The 15,973-nt window shown below is 38.3% G+C and overlaps 1 protein-coding gene across 1 annotated transcript in view; it reads right to left on the bottom strand.

The window, feature by feature from the left end:
- The window catches only part of vps39 (VPS39 subunit of HOPS complex), a 123,256-nt gene that overhangs the window by 102,267 nt on the left and 5,016 nt on the right, over positions 1–15,973 (bottom strand). The window contains exons 2-3 of the mRNA XM_073040368.1: positions 10,784–10,853; positions 8,841–8,901 (exon numbers count right to left, since the gene is read on the bottom strand). Of these exons, the coding sequence (XP_072896469.1) occupies positions 8,841–8,901; positions 10,784–10,853 (131 nt within the window). The remainder of the gene's footprint in view (positions 1–8,840; positions 8,902–10,783; positions 10,854–15,973) is intronic.

Below are 15,973 nucleotides of genomic sequence, written 5' to 3'. Positions count from 1 at the left end.
ACGCTCTTTATCGATTATAGCTCAGCATTTAATACACTCATCCCCTCAAAAGTAATCAGTAAACCCCCAAGATCTGGGCCTCAATACCCCTTGAACAATTAGATCCTGGATTTCCTCACTTGCAGACCCCTGTCAATTTGTATTGGCAAAAATATCTCCTCCACAATCTCCATCAGCACAGAAGCACCACAGGGATGTGTACTTAGCCCCCTGGTCTACTCGCTTTACACCTATGACTGTGTGACTAAGAACAGCTCAAACACCATTTACAAGTTTGCTGATGACACCACTGTTGTGGGCTGTATCAAAAGTGGTGATGATTCAGCATACTGGGGAGAGATTGAGAATTCGGCTCAGTGGTGTAATAATAACAACCTCTCATTCAATGTCAGTAAGACCAAGGAACTGACTGTAGACTTCAGGAGAGGGAAACCAGTGGTCAACGAGCCAGTACTCAGCAGAGGATCAGGGTGGAGAGGGTCAGTGACTTCAAATTCCTCGGTGACACTCTCTCAGAGGACTTGACCTGGACCCATCATATATAGTGCCTATAAAAAGTATTCCCCCTCCCACTGGAAGTTTTCATATTTTTTTGCTTTACAATACTGAATCACAGTGGATTTAATTTGGCTTTTTTTGGACATTGATCAACAGAAAGACTCCTTCGTGTCAAAGTGAAAACAGATCTCTACAAAGTGATCTAAATTAATTACAAATATAAACACAAAATAATTGACTGGATAAGTATTAAATCCCTTTAATATGACACACCAAACCATCACTGGTGCAGCAAATTGGTTTTAGAAGTCACATAATTAGTTAAATGGAGATCACTGCATACAGTCGAGGCGTTTCAATTGATTGTAGTAAGAATACACAGGTATCTGGAAGGTCCAACTGCTGGTGAGTCAGTATCCTGGCAAAAACTACACCATGAAGACAAAAGAACACTCCAAGCAACTCCATGAAAAGGTTATTGAAAAGCACAAGTCAGGAAACGAATACAAGAAAATTTCCAAGTCACTGAATATTCCTTGGAGAACAGTTAAGTTAATCATCAAGAAATAGGAAGAATATGGTACAGCTGTAAATCTGCCTAAGCAGGCCATCCTCAAAAATTGAGTGACCGTGCAAGAAGGGGACTAGTGAGGGAGGCTACCAAGAGACCAATGACAGTTACTAACTTCTTTGGCTGAGATGGGAGAGACTGTGCAGACCACAACTTTTGCCAGGGTGCTTTATCAGTCACAACTTTATGGGAGAGTGGCAAAAAGAAAGCCATGTGGGAGACTCTGGAGTCAGCTGGAAGGTTCTAAGGTCTGATGAAACCAAAATTGAGCTTTTTGGCTATCAGACTAAACACTATGTCTGATAGCCAAGCAAAACACCGCACATCATTAAGAACATACCATCCTACAGTGAAGCATGGTGGTGGCTGCATTATGCTGTGGGGATGCTTCACTGCAGCAGGCCCTGGAAGGCTTGTGAAGGTAGAGGGTAAAATGATTGCAACAAAATACAGGAAAATCCTGATGCAGTCTCCAAGAGAAACTTGGGAGAAAATTTGTTTTCCAGCAAGACTGACTCCAAGCATAAAGCCAAAGCTACACCAGACTGACTTAGAAACAACAAAGTTAATGTCCCGGAGTTCACAAGTCAGAGTCCGTCCTCAATCCAATTGAGGATTTGTGGTAGGACTTAAAGGGCTGTTCACTCATGATCCCCATGCAATCTGACAGAGCTTGAGCAGTTTTGTAAAGAAGGATGGGGAAAAATTGCAGTGTCCAGATGTGCAAAGCTGAGAGACCTATCCACAGAGACTCAAGGCTGTAATTGCTGCCAAAGGTGCAGCTACTAAATACTGACTTGAAGGGGGTGAGTAATTATGCAATTATTTTGTGCTTAATACATTTAGACCAGTTTGTAGAAATCTTCTTTCACTTTGACACGTAAATGTCTTTTATATTGATCAGCATCAAAAAAGCCAAATTAAATCCACTGTGATTCAATGTTGTAAAATATGAAAACTTCTGGGGGGGGGGGTGGGGGGAATACATTTTATAGGCACTGTAATCGCAAAGAAAGCTTGACAGTGCCTCTACTTCCTCAGCAGTCCATAGACATTTGGCATGTTATTAAAAACCCTGGCAAACTTCTACAGATGTGCGGTGGAAAGTGTGCTGACTGGCTACATCACTGTCTGGTATGGGAATATCAATGCCTTTGAGTGGAAAGTACTGCAAAAATAGCAGATTTGGCCCTATACACCTTGCGTAAAGCATCAAGCCCATCAAGTATGCTCTGCCATTCCATCATGGCTGATCCTGGATCCCATACAACCCCATACACCTGCCTTCTCGTCACATCCTTTGATGCCCTGACCAATCAGGAAATGATCAACTTCCACTTTAAATATACGCACGGACTTGGCCTCCACCACAGTCTGTGGCAGAGCATTCCACAGATTCACTCATCTCTGGCTTACAAAATTCCTCCTTACCTCTGTTCTAAAGGGTCGCCCCTCAATTTTGAGGCTGTGCCCCTTTGTTCTGGATATCCCACCATAGGAAACATCCTCCCCACATCCACCCAATCTAGTCCTTTTAACATGAGTGCTTCTGGGTGACAGTCATTAAGGCAGCTCATACTATTCAGTAAAGTAGGTTTTTGAAAATCCTAATTAGAGATATAAATTCTAAATAACACCAGTGAATAAAAACACAGCACTGGTCATAGTTCTCAGGAGAAAAGGGTTGAAAGTTGGAGAGAGTAACTTATTTGAAAGAAAGCAAGGGGGAATTTTAAAATTACTGAAATTTCATAACTATTAGACAATATTGTATCATTAAAAAAAACATAGTCGAGAGTCAGCGGGAGACGCTCATGGAGTGAGTACTGTTTTAGATCCGCTCCATAACCTTTAACCTTTGATCACCCTTATCCAGCTTATTTTTACCTACACCAAAAGATTCTTGCTATTTTCTCGGGCTTATCGTTAAGAGTTTATTGTGAATTTTTGTAGATATGCAAACAGAAATGGCTCTTAGATCCAAAGGACGAGAACCGGGGCGTAACCCGAACGGTAATGGAAGGAAGCAAGCTCATCCGCAACGCACTGAATTAACTTATGAACTGTTTATGGAGGTTTTGGATAAAAAATTCGATGAACTACAGCAAGTTTTTAAACAAGATATAAAGACTTTTCAAGATTATATGGTTAAGACGGATTCAGTAATTAACCAGCAGCAAGTTCTTATCGCGTCTCTGCAAGAAGCTCGGAAACGAGATTTGACAATTGAAAAATTGCAACAGGATTTAATTTCGACCATTAAATTGGTGGAAACACTTAAAGCCAAGAGTGTCGACTTGGAGAATCGGTCCAGAAGACAGAACCTACGTATACTTGGTCTCCCAGACGGCATAGAAAAAGGCGATCCTTCGAAATATTTTGCTCAACTTTTAAAAGATGTGTTCCCGTCGGTTTTCCCAGAGAACCCCCCGTTACTTGATCGAGCACATAGAATTTGGAGTCGTTTATCGAGTGCTTCAGCTAAACCCTCGGTTGTAATTGTCTGGTTTCACTACGTACACGACAAAGAACAACTTATTCGTGAGGCTCAGAGGGCTGGGATGATTAAATTTCAAAATTACTACTTCCGTTTGGTTGAAGATTTTAGTCCTGAAGTTATGAAAAAAAGGCTTCTTTTTAAACCTCTGATATCTGAATGTTATGAGAAAAATCTAAAACCTACGCTCTTATACCCTGCGAAGCTTAGAATCTCTCCGTCGAATGCTCCACGCCAGGTTTTCCTTTCTACATCTGAAGCGAGAAAGTATCTGGAGGAGAACTTCCCTACTGCTATAGGCACTAATCCCTAATAAATGAGTGATTCTGATCGTGTAAGATGGTTTTCGATTCCCCAAACCAGAGTTAGTCTCTGGTTATTGGTGTAGGTTTATCCTATACTTCATATTTAAGTTAAAGTGTGTTTTTGTTATATTAATCGCTCTGTTTTATACACTTTAACCATTATACTATATTTTTGACTATTATTTTTGTTCCCTTGAAGGTATATTTTTAACCTTTCGAAGGGAAATTTTTTTTTATTATTAAGATGGTGTTTTTTTGCAAAAATATTCTTGGTTTTGTTTAAGATGGCGTTATTGTTTCTTTTTTCGTCTTCTTCCTATAATGCATCGCTTATCATAGTTTAAATACTTCTTGATTTGTTTGGGTTATAACCCGATTTATAAACTTTTAGTGATTATATTCTTTTTTCTTACAACTAAGTATATTAAGAAGCGTGGATTTTAGTATTGTGATTATAATTTTTAAAGTTGGGGTGGTTTTTTTTATATATCCTTTAAATACGGAGTGGTCTGCCGCAGATATGGGGGTAGAATTAGTCTCATTTTTTCCTTTTTCTAGCCATATTTTGGCTTTTTTTCTTTTTCTTGTGGGGATGGGGGTTGGTCTGTTTTCCAATTTTATTTTTCTTTTACCAGTTTGTTTTAGTTTTTCCATTCGGGCTGTTTTTGATCTACAAATTTGTCTACGATGTCGTCACTTCCGGGTCCGCTCTTTATTTTTGTTCCTCTTCTGGGTGCATGAGTTTATAATTTGGTTAACTCTTTCTATACCAAAGGGTTGACTTTAGAAGCATGGCTCAAACCATTAACTTTGTGTCTTGGAATACTAATGGTTTAAACCATCCGATTAAACGAAAGAAGATTTTCAAAGTATTCCAAAGACTTAATGCTCATATCATTTTTGTACAAGAAACTCATGTGAGGAAGGAGGACAAATATCGCTTTTTTAGGTCTTGGCAGGGTCAACAGTATCATTCGAATTCGAATGCCAAAGTTAAGGGAGTTTCAATTTTTATTGACTCCTCTATTGCATTTGTTCAACATGATATCCTTTCGGATCCGAATGGTAGATTTTTGTTAATTACGGGTTTACTCTGTATTAAAAAGGTTGCTATGGTTAATGTTTATGCTCCAAATGTGGATTGTCCTGATTTTTTTAAGTTCTTATTTACTTCTTTACCTAATCTAAATGAATATAAGTTAATAATGGGTGGTGACTTTAATTGTTGTTTAAATCCTTTGATGGACAAATCTATATCTATTCAGACTTTACCCAATAAGTCGGCCACTTGTATTAACTCCTTTTTGACTGATAATGGAGTTTTTGATATTTGGAGATTTCGGCATCCTAACGACAAAGAGTTTTCTTTTTTCTCACATGTTTATCATTCCTATTCGAGAATTGATTATTTTTTTATTGACTCTTGTTTTATTCCATCGGTAATTGGTTGTAATTATGATATTATAGCTATCTCTGACCATGCTCCATTAAAACTTTCTATTAATTTTACGGATACAGCTTCAAGTGCTAGACAATGGCGATTTGACTCTACCTTATTGCAAGATCCGGACTTTATTAAATTGATGAAGGAGCAGATCAATTTCCTCTTTTCAACTAATTCCACGGAAGATATCTCTTGCGGAACACTTTGGGACACTTTTAAAGCGTATATACGTGGACAGATTATCTCTTACTCTGTTGGTCTGAGAAAACGCATTAAGAAGGAAACTCTTTTATTGGTTGATAAAATTAAAGAGATTGACAAGAAATATTCGACCACTCCTAGTAGGGAGCTTTACAAACAAAGGGTTGAACTTCAAATGGAACATAGTTTTATTACTTACATCTCCGATTGAAAATCAATTAATGAAAACTAGATCTGATTTTTATATACATAGTGATAAATCGGGTAAACTGTTAGTCAGCTGAAGAATGTTTGGGTTAAACGTCAAATCACTAAGATTTGTCAGCAGAATGGGGATTTGACAGTTAACCATGATGAGATAAATAAGTCTTTTCAAGACTTTTATACCTCCCTGTATCAATCTGAATTCCCTCAGGATCATAATACCATGTGTGATTATCTTGGGAAATTGAATTTTCCAAAATTATCATCCGATGATCTTTCAGTATTAGATACTCTGATTACGGATGCAAAAATTAAAGGGGTTATTTCCTCAATGAATTCTGGGAAAGCACCAGGTCCAGATGGGTATACAGTAGAATTTTTAAAATGTTTTTCCGCTACTCTCTCTCCTTGGTTATGCAAGGTTTTTGAAGAAGCAATTAGATTGGGGAATTTGCCACAATCTTTTTATAGAGCTTCCATTTCCTTAATGCTGAAGAAAGATAAAGACCCTACTGACTGTGCATCTTATAGACCAATATCTTTATTGAATGTGGACTCCAAGATCTTTTCCAAGTTACTGGCTTCCAGGCTGGAGAAGGTATTACCCCAAATTATTTCGGAAGATCAAACCGGTTTTATTAAAAATCGCTATTCTTTTTTCAATGTTAGGAGATTACTGAATATTGTTTATACTCCTTCACATAGCACTTCAGAATGTGTTATTTCATTAGATGCGGAGAAAGCATTTGATAGAGTTGAATGGCCTTACTTATTTTATGTGCTGGAGAAGTTTAATTTTAGTCCGACCTTTATTTCTTGGATTAAACTGATTTATCACACTCCAGTAGCCTCGGTGTTTACTAATAATCAAAGATCTCCTTTCTTTCGTTTATTTCAGGGCACTAGACAAGATTGTCCTCTTAGCCCATTACTATTTAACATTGCTTTGGTATCTTTGTATGCAGATGATTTATTATTATTCATTTCTAACCCTGAGAAATCTATTCCAGCAGTTCTATCATTGTTGGCTCAATTTAGTGAGTTCTCTGGGTATAAGTTAAATCTTAATAAGAGTGAATTGTTTCCTTTGAATAGACAGGTCTCAAGCTATGGTAATTCACCTTTTAAATTAGTTAATGCCTCTTTTATTTACTTAGGGATTAAAATCACAAAAAACCATAAAGAATTATTTAGGTTTAATTTTTTACCCTTAATTGATCAGATTAAAGGCTTGTTTACTAAGTGGTCACCATTATCTTTATCTCTGATAGGTAGGATTAATGCTATTAAGATGGTTATTTTACCTAAGTTTTTATATATTTTTCAAGCGGTACCAATTTTTATTCTGAAATCCTTTTTTACTAATGTTGATTCAAAAATTTCCTCATATATATGGCAGAATAAAAATCCCAGGTTAGGTAAAACATACTTACAGAAGACAAAGAAGGAAGGTGGGTTGGCATTATCTAATTTCAGATTTTATTATTGGGCAGTTAATATTAGATATTTGTTATGTTGGTTGAAAGAATGGGATGGTCCTTTTGGCCCTCATTGGGTGAGTTTGGAAATTAAATCGGTACCAGGTTATGCTCTGGGTTCTATTTTAGGGACTTCTCTCCCTTTTGCTCTTTCTAAATTGCCGAAAGGAATTGACAACTCGATAGTTAAATATACCTTACGTATATGGTTTCAATTTCGGAAATTTTTCGGGTTGACTCAATTCGTTTTAAATATTCCTATTGTATCTAATTGTTTTTTCCACCCTTCAATTATAGATCAAGCTTTTTTGGCTTGGAAAACTAAGGGTTTATTAAGATTTTCTGATTTATTTTCGGACAATTGTTTTATGTCTTTTGAGCAATTATCTAATAAATATAATTTGCCTAGATTTCATTTTTTTTAGATACTTACAGGCAAGTAAGGCATTGCATACAATAGGCATTTTTTAAGTACGGTACTTCCTACGTTTCCAAATTTTGTGTCTTCAGATATTTTGGAGAGTTTGTTTGAATTAAACCCTTTTCAAAAAGGGCTTATATCAAAACTTTATAATATAATTATGAAGATACGTTCAGTGCCCCTTGATAAGACCAAAAATGATTGGGAAAGAGAGCTTAATCTTATTATTCCTATTGAGAATTGAGATAGAATTCTTCAATTAGTTAATACATCATCTATATGTGCCAAACATTCATTAATACAATTTAAGGTCGTACATAGGGCCCATATGTCCAAGGATAAATTAGCTCATTTTTATTCTTATATAAACCCTATTTGTGACAGATGTCAATTGGAAATCGCGTCTTTAACTCATATGTTTTGGTCATGTCCGCTTTTGAAAAAATATTGGAAAGATATTTTTGATATTATCTCTGCGGTACTGAACATCGATTTACAACCCCATCCTATTACCGCAATTTTTGGTTTACCGATGATGGGCTCATTTCATTTATCTCCTTCCGCCTGTCGAATGATTGCTTTTCTCACTTTGATGGCTAGAAGATCTATTTTGTTGAATTGGAAGGAAATTAATCCCTGTATTTCATTGGCTTTCTCAAACTATGTTATGTTTAAATTTAGAAAAAATTAGAAGTGGTGTATTCGATACTTCTATTAAATTTGAAAAGATATGGAGACCATTTATTCAATATTTTCATATGATGTAATACGACCCTGTTCCAAGCTTATTGGTTTTTTCAGCTTTAATCTTATTTATGTTGAGAGGATCGGAGTTGACGACATTGATGTTTATGTATTCTTGTGAGATATTTTAAACAGCCCTTTTTTTTCTTTCTTTTTTTTAGTTTTTCTTTTTTTTCTTCCTTTTTTTCTTTAGATATTAGATTAGTAGGTTAGTCAATTTTGCAATTTTTTTTTCTTTTTTTATATTATATATTATGAAATATCTAGATTTACCTTGTTCATACATATACTATATGGTTCATGTTTTGGGAAAACTTATTTATACTGTAATCATTGCTTATGTATTCTTTCATGTGCATTGGGAATTTGTATGTTTGTAATCCCTTTATTACTATATCAATTGTATTTTGTTCATAATATTATTAATACTAATAAAAAGATTGAAAAAGAAAGAAAGAAAAAAAACGTAGTAAATACCTGTTGAATTTTCTTTGAAAAGTTTTTGTTGGACTTTTCTAGTAAGACTTCAAATTTGTTGCTACCTGTTTAAAGACAGGAAAATGAAAACACACCAATTAACTAATTTTTCATAACATTCAAATACCCTACAACCAACAAGAATTTCTCAGCTTCCTAGATTAATAAGTAACATGGCCTGAAGCCTCCACTCAATTATGATCACAGAGTTGTACAGGTCAGAAATGAGTTCTTTACCCCACCAAATCCATGCCAATCTTTCTTCCTCATTTACACTAGTTTACTTGGTTGCTCTAATACTGTATGTAACCTTTTATGTCACGTTATTTAAGTGACTACTAAATGACTATTCCTCCAAGAGGATGCCAGCTTTGTCGTGGTTTGAAGGCTTCTGTGCCTCAATGACACAGAGCTATCTTGGCTGGAGTCAGGACTTTGTGCTTTGGTTCTTTGTAGGGTCACCCATGCCAAACAGGTCAGATTAAGTGTGGTCCACCAGTTCTCCACGTTCGGGGATTCAGCTCAGGGCTAACAACCCTGACCGGTAAGACAAAATTGTTATGGAAACAGCAGTGAAGAATCCTCAACATCTGAGTGTGATGGTATTCCTGAGTTTCCATCTGGAACTTGCATTACTGATAGTAGTGAAAACCAACAGGATGCTACTGACACGATGAAAGAATACCTGAACACCACTAGAGATGGAGGACGCATTGCTACCCTAAACGCCAGTGGCGTAACGGGTAGTAACACACGTATATTATATGCAGTGATTATATCTGATTCCATCACCTCCTCCAGCAATGAGCTCAATGAGTGTTTAAAAAAGGTCCCCTCAAATCTTCTTTAAATCTACCTCCCCTTACCTAAAATCCATGCCCTTTCTATTAATGTCCCTACCATTCCTTAATGACATAATTCACCTTGGCTCAAACCCAAAGCAAATATATTATCAAAGTACATATATGTTACCATATACTGCCTTGAAATTCATTTCTTACAGGAAAATAAAGAAATACAATAGAATTTGTGTAAAACTATGCATAAACAAAGACTGACAAACAACCAATGTGAGAACTAAGACAAAATGTGGAAATAAAAAATACATGAGTTGTAGTGTCCTTGAAAGTGAGTCTCTAGGATCAGAGTTAGGTTTAGCCTCACTGGAATACGTCGTGAAATTTGTGGCTCTGTGACAGCGGTACATTGCAATACATAATAAAACCTATAAATTACAATAAGTATATGTATGTAAACAGATTAAGTTAAATAAATAATGCAAAACAAAAGTAAAAAGCTGATTCTTGAGTTTATTGTTCATGCAGAAATCAAATGGCAGAGGGGAAGAAGCTGCTCCTGAAACTTTGAGTGTGTCTTCAGGCTACTGCACCTCCTCCTTGATGGTGGCAATGAGAAGAGGGCAAGTCTTGGGTGGGTGGGTCCTTAATGGTGGATGCTGCTTTTTTGAGGAATTGCCTTCTGAAGATGTCTTTGATGCTGGGGAAGTTACTGCCCATGAAGGAGCTGGCTGAGTTTACAACTTCAGCTTTTGAAATCGTCACAAATCGCCCCCGCCCCCATACCAGACGGTTATGCAATCAGTTCAGAGTTGTGTTGAGTGAAGTTATCCATGCCAGTTCAGGAGCCTGATGGCTGTCTGGTAAAAACTAGTGGGACCTAGTTCCTATGGTAGTAGGAGAACAGAGCATGACCTGGATGGTGGGGACCCAAAAGAGCTAATAGCTTCCTAGTATTATGTGTCATAGTAGATTGCAAGTTAGGAACACATGCATTATGCAAGGGAATGATGTGGAGGAATTTGGAATGATGCATCAGGGTTTGTTAACACGTCAAATTTCAGTTCCTAAGCGCAGTCAGCAGATCCTAGATACAACTAAAAACAGCATTCATGTGACACAAATTCCAATCCAAAAGAAATCAACTTGCCCAATTCCTTCTTGATCCTGTAGAGCAGAAGATGTCCTGGCTTGGTACCAACAAGAAGCCAATCCTCTAGGAGAGAAAAAAATAGTGCAAGGTTATGCTAGTTGTTAAAGAGCTGAAGGACATAACAAACTGTTTCTCTATCAATTTGTAGAGAACTCCAGCTGCTCTGTTGCTACTGATATGGTGTCACAATACAGCATATTTGGCCTAGAGTGCAATACAGCAAATATATACATCATATTGGTATATATCGCAGTCAGTACATAAACCATTTAAAAAACATCAAAATTGTAAGGACAGAATCTAGAAATGTTTTGTTATTACTCAAACACTACTGGGTCTAAAGCCTGGAAATCCTCATCCAACATCACTGGGAGGACTTTTACAGGAAAGACAGTTACAGTTCAAGAAAAGGATTTACGGATTCAATATTGTTTAATGTTATTTGCAATATACAAGTTTAAAGGAGAATGAAATAATTGTTACTCAGGATCCGATGCAGCACAAGAAAATTGAACACAATAAGATGAAGAACACAATAAATACAAGTACATAAGATAGCTTATATACATAGATCATTTATATGTCCATAAAGCGAAGCAAGGCACTGAAATGACTGTACGTAAGGTGACTGACAGCGGCAGTGGTTGGGTATGGAGGGGTGGGTTAGTGTGTGAAGGTTGATCAGCCTTACTGCTTGGTGAAAGTTACTGTTTTTGAGTCTGGTGCCCTGGATGAGTGAAGTGCTTAAGATGCCTATGAAGTTGTCAGTGAGCTGGTGTGCATGGTCTGAGTACTTGGTCTGGCAAGATGTCTGGTCCGGCCACCTTATGGGGGAATTGACTCTCCACAGAGTCCTTCTCATGTCTTCTGCTGTTGCAGACACAGGCTGCTCACCTGGAAGGGTACAGCGTTTGTGGCCAGCATTGTATTGCATGCCTAGAAGTGAGCATAAAAGTTGTTTTAATTAGAAATGGGCAACAAATCCTAGCTTTGGGAACAATGCTTTGAGAGAAAAACAAGGTCTATGTGTGGTACATCACCATTTGCTACAACAAGTGTATGGGACATTGGAAAAAAGTTGAATTTCCCCATGGGGATGAATAAAGTATCTATCTATCTAACTCCAAGGCATAAACCATCTTGGCTACTGTGACAGATCTAAATTCTGGAATCCCCTATCAATGAGGTTGCAGACGTTCAACAAAGCAACTTACTACCCTTTCTAAAGGCAATACACCTGAGCCCATATAACTGCAATATTCAACTAAACAATTAAGCTATAGTTAAGATCTGAAGTTATTCAGTCCAATCTGTCTATATGAATCGAATGGCAAGGAAGTCTTTGATGACATTCTGATGATTCTTTGAACACCAAGTGATGGAAATTCTTAAACAAAAGGATTAGGGTACAATCTTCTTTGTGGTGGCGTGTTGGGGAGGAAGCATTAAGAAGAGAGACGCCTCACGTCTTAATAAGCTGGTAAGGAAGGCGGGCTCTGTTGTGGGCAAAGTACTGGAGAGTTTAACATCGGTAGCTGAGCGAAGGGCGCTGAGTAGGCTACGGTCAATTATGGATAACTCTGAACATCCTCTACATAGCACCATCCAGAGACAGAGAAGCAGTTTCAGCGACAGGTTACTATCGATGCAATGCTCCTCAGACAGGATGAAGAGGTCAATACTCCCCAATGCCATTAGGCTTTACAATTCTACCACCAGGACTTAAGAACTTTTTAAAAGCTATTATTAATGCTTTTTGAGATAGTGATTTAGATGCATATATTTTTTACTGAGTTAAGTATTGTATGTAATTAGTTTTGCTACAACAAGTGTATGGGACATTGGAAATGGAAGTGTATGGGGATGAATAAAGTATCTATCTATCTATCTATCTGTCAAAGATGAGAGGGGATTGGCACTTTAAGTTCAAGTTGATTGTCACCTGACTGTACATATATACAACGTTCCTCTGGACCATGGTGTACCCACAAATTGTATAATGCATACAGCATCTAAACCAAAATACAAGTTGATCACCCCTTTCCAAAATTCAAAAATCCGAAAACCTGCAAAATCTGAAACTTATTTTGAGCATTGACATGATGTCACAAATGGAAAATTTCACAAAGCACTGGGAAGGTTCCCAGCCGATGGACAAGTCTCTACACAACACAGACTGTCCTGAGAAGTGACCTCACATATATAACTCACAGAAGTTAATAAAAAAAACAGGAAAAACACTGCATAAAACAAAAAATGGTAATCTCTATCGTGTATAGAAAGTGTGGATTTGTCAACTGCAGAGTGAACACATGCCGATTCACGGCATACTGATAGACTGGGTAAAATAAGTAAAGATCTATCATGACAAAATGAGAATTGAAGGTAATTGTGAATATTCAGACTGGTTGCAGAAATTTAAGAAAAGGCATGGCATTTTTAAAGATTTGTGGTGATAAAGAGTCTGCTGATCATGAGGCAGCAGAGAAATTCATTGAGTTTGCTGAGATCATGGCTGATGAAAATCTAACACTCTGAACAACTGCATCAGTACATTTGTGTGATGAACAAGTGTAAGACAGACTGCTTACTGGTAATACAAATTCAGTCAGGATTGATGGCGTTGCCGAACAGCCACTGACTGTCCATATGGGCAACTAAGGTAGTGATAGCTTACCTTTCTGATGGTTCAATGAACACATTGTTTCATGCACAAAATTATTAAAAATATTATATAAAACTACCTTCAAAGTACATATATGTAAATGGATTTTGTGTTTAGACTTGGGTCCCATCCGCAAGGTATCACATTATATAGACTCAAATATTCCAAATTCAGAAAAAATACAAAATCCAAAACATTTCAAAGCCCAAGCATTTTGGATAAGAGGTTCTCAATGTGTATTACTATAAATAAGTTAATAAAATATAATTCAAGATGCATGTGAAGTGTACAGCACAGGTAAACAGTAAACTACTCACTGTCCTAGTGACAAGGCCTTGGTGGTGGCAGGGTATTCATTGGCCTCACAGCCTGAGGGGAGCAACTGTTACCCAGTCTGGCAGCCCTAGTCCTGAGGCTCCTGTTGGTAGTGGGTCAAAGAGATTGTGGGATGAGTGGTGGGGATCCTCAACATTGCTTCAGTCCCTTCATCTGCAACACTCCCGGTAAATGTCACCAACAGGAGGCAGGATTCTGCTGATCCTCTCGGCCTCTGTAAGGTTCTGCAGTGACCGTACCACACAATGATGCAGCCTGACAGGACACTTTTGATGGTGCTTCTGTAGACAGTTGTTAAAATGGGGGTGGGAAGCCTTGCATGCCTCATTTTCCTCAGAAAACGTAGACACCGCTGTGTCTTTTTGACTAGTGAAGAGGTGTTGTGGGTGCTGATTAGATCGTCCATTATGTTCACATCAAGGAACTCTGTGCTCTTCAATCTCCCCACAGCAGAGCCATTGATGTGCAATGGAATGTGGTGACCCATGCCTTCCTAAGGTCCACAATCATCGCTTTTGTCTTGTCCACATTGAGTCTCAGAGTGTTGTTCTCACACCACTTAACAAGTCTCTCTACCTTCTCTTTGTATGCCGACTCATCATTATTGCTGATGAGGCGAACTACTGTAGTACCTGATGATGGGGTTTTAGTGGATTTGACAGTGCAATTGTGAGTCAGTAGCGGGCTGAGCACACAACTCTGGAGAGCAGCAGTGCTCAGTGTGACGGAGTTTGAGATGTTGCTGCCAACTCGGACTGACTGGGGTCTTTCTGTCAATAAGTCCAAGATCCAGTTACAGAGAGGGATGTTGAGTCCCAACAAAGACAGTTTACCCACCATCCTTTGAGGGATGATCTTGCTATTCGTTGATCTGATGAAGATAAAACATAATTTTCCTGGTGGGACAGGACAGAGTGGACAGCATCATCAGTGGACTGGTTTGAGCAGTAGGCAAACTGGAAAGCGTCCGCTGTATCTGGAAGGTGGGATTTTATACAACCATGAAAGTACGTCGTGACTGCTGAAGTCAGTGCTATTGGGTGATAATCATTTAGACCAGTTAGCATTGCTCTCTTGGCCACTGAATAATGGTGGGTGCCTTGAAGCCTCCAGAAACAATGGACTGCTTCAAAGAGATACTAAAGATGTCCGTTAAGATATCTGTTAGTTGGGCACAGTCCCTCAGCAACTGACCAGGTACGTTGTCCAGGCCTGCAGGTTTTGGTGATAATCGTAGGTGTCCACCTCCCTGAATATGGTGCTTTCGATGCAGTCCTGCAGCACTGAGGTGGCACCTTCTGGCCAGGCCCTGATCTCCTTGTGAACTAGTTTGACTCATTAAACCAGGAGTCTAAATGCAGGGATTAGTAAAACCGATACATTGTCTGGGTATCCGAGGCGAGGATGGGGTTGATGTGGAGTGGAGGTTGGGTACAGTTCTGTAGGTTCCACCAACGTTGGTATAAAGCAAGTCTAATATATTCTATCCTCTGGTTGAGAAGTTGTTATGCTAGTAGAACTTCAGAAGGACTGTTTTTCATGTTGCCATGATTGAAGTCACCAGCAGCAAAGACACCATTGGAGTTTGAGGTCGCAGATGGCGCCACAGACCTCCTGTAGCACTTCCCCAGCAATAGTGTTGGATGGGGGATAGGGGGAATGTGAACAGCAATAGTCACAATGGCAGTGAACTTTCTCAGTAAGTAGGCGGCCCTACACTACTCCGAGTAAACTTTTTTTTCCTTGATAGGACCTCCAGTGGGACAGGTTCCCACAAATCTAAAGTTTTATTTGACGAGGAATATACAATAATTATTTTCAATAATTCACACATACTGTACCAACAGCTTTAGCCAATTGCCAAAAAAATCCTGTTCTTGTGCTGAGAACTACTTTGTACACAAAGCTTAGCAGATGTTGTGACTTTGGTCGAGAAGATTTTTGTCATAAACAAGAGGAACTGTAATAAATGCATGGAGACTAAGTGGGAGCAGTGCACAACTACTTCAACAACTCATCTATAGGCCCCTTCAATCTCAGCATGCCCAACTGTGAGAGGGTCTGTGGATCCCACTTAGGACAGATCAGCCAGCTGAAAGGCCAAACAATGGTGAATCATGTTTTCATGGACTTCAAGGACCTGCCTAAGGAGATATTTCTGTCAAGGCATTGAAATAAACCT

The sequence above is a fragment of the Hemitrygon akajei genome, chromosome 3 (genome assembly GCF_048418815.1).
Source record: "Hemitrygon akajei chromosome 3, sHemAka1.3, whole genome shotgun sequence".
Lineage (NCBI taxonomy): Eukaryota > Metazoa > Chordata > Chondrichthyes > Myliobatiformes > Dasyatidae > Hemitrygon > Hemitrygon akajei.
The sequence above is the reverse complement of the archived record's forward strand: the minus strand, read 5'-3'. Positions and strand labels throughout refer to the sequence as shown.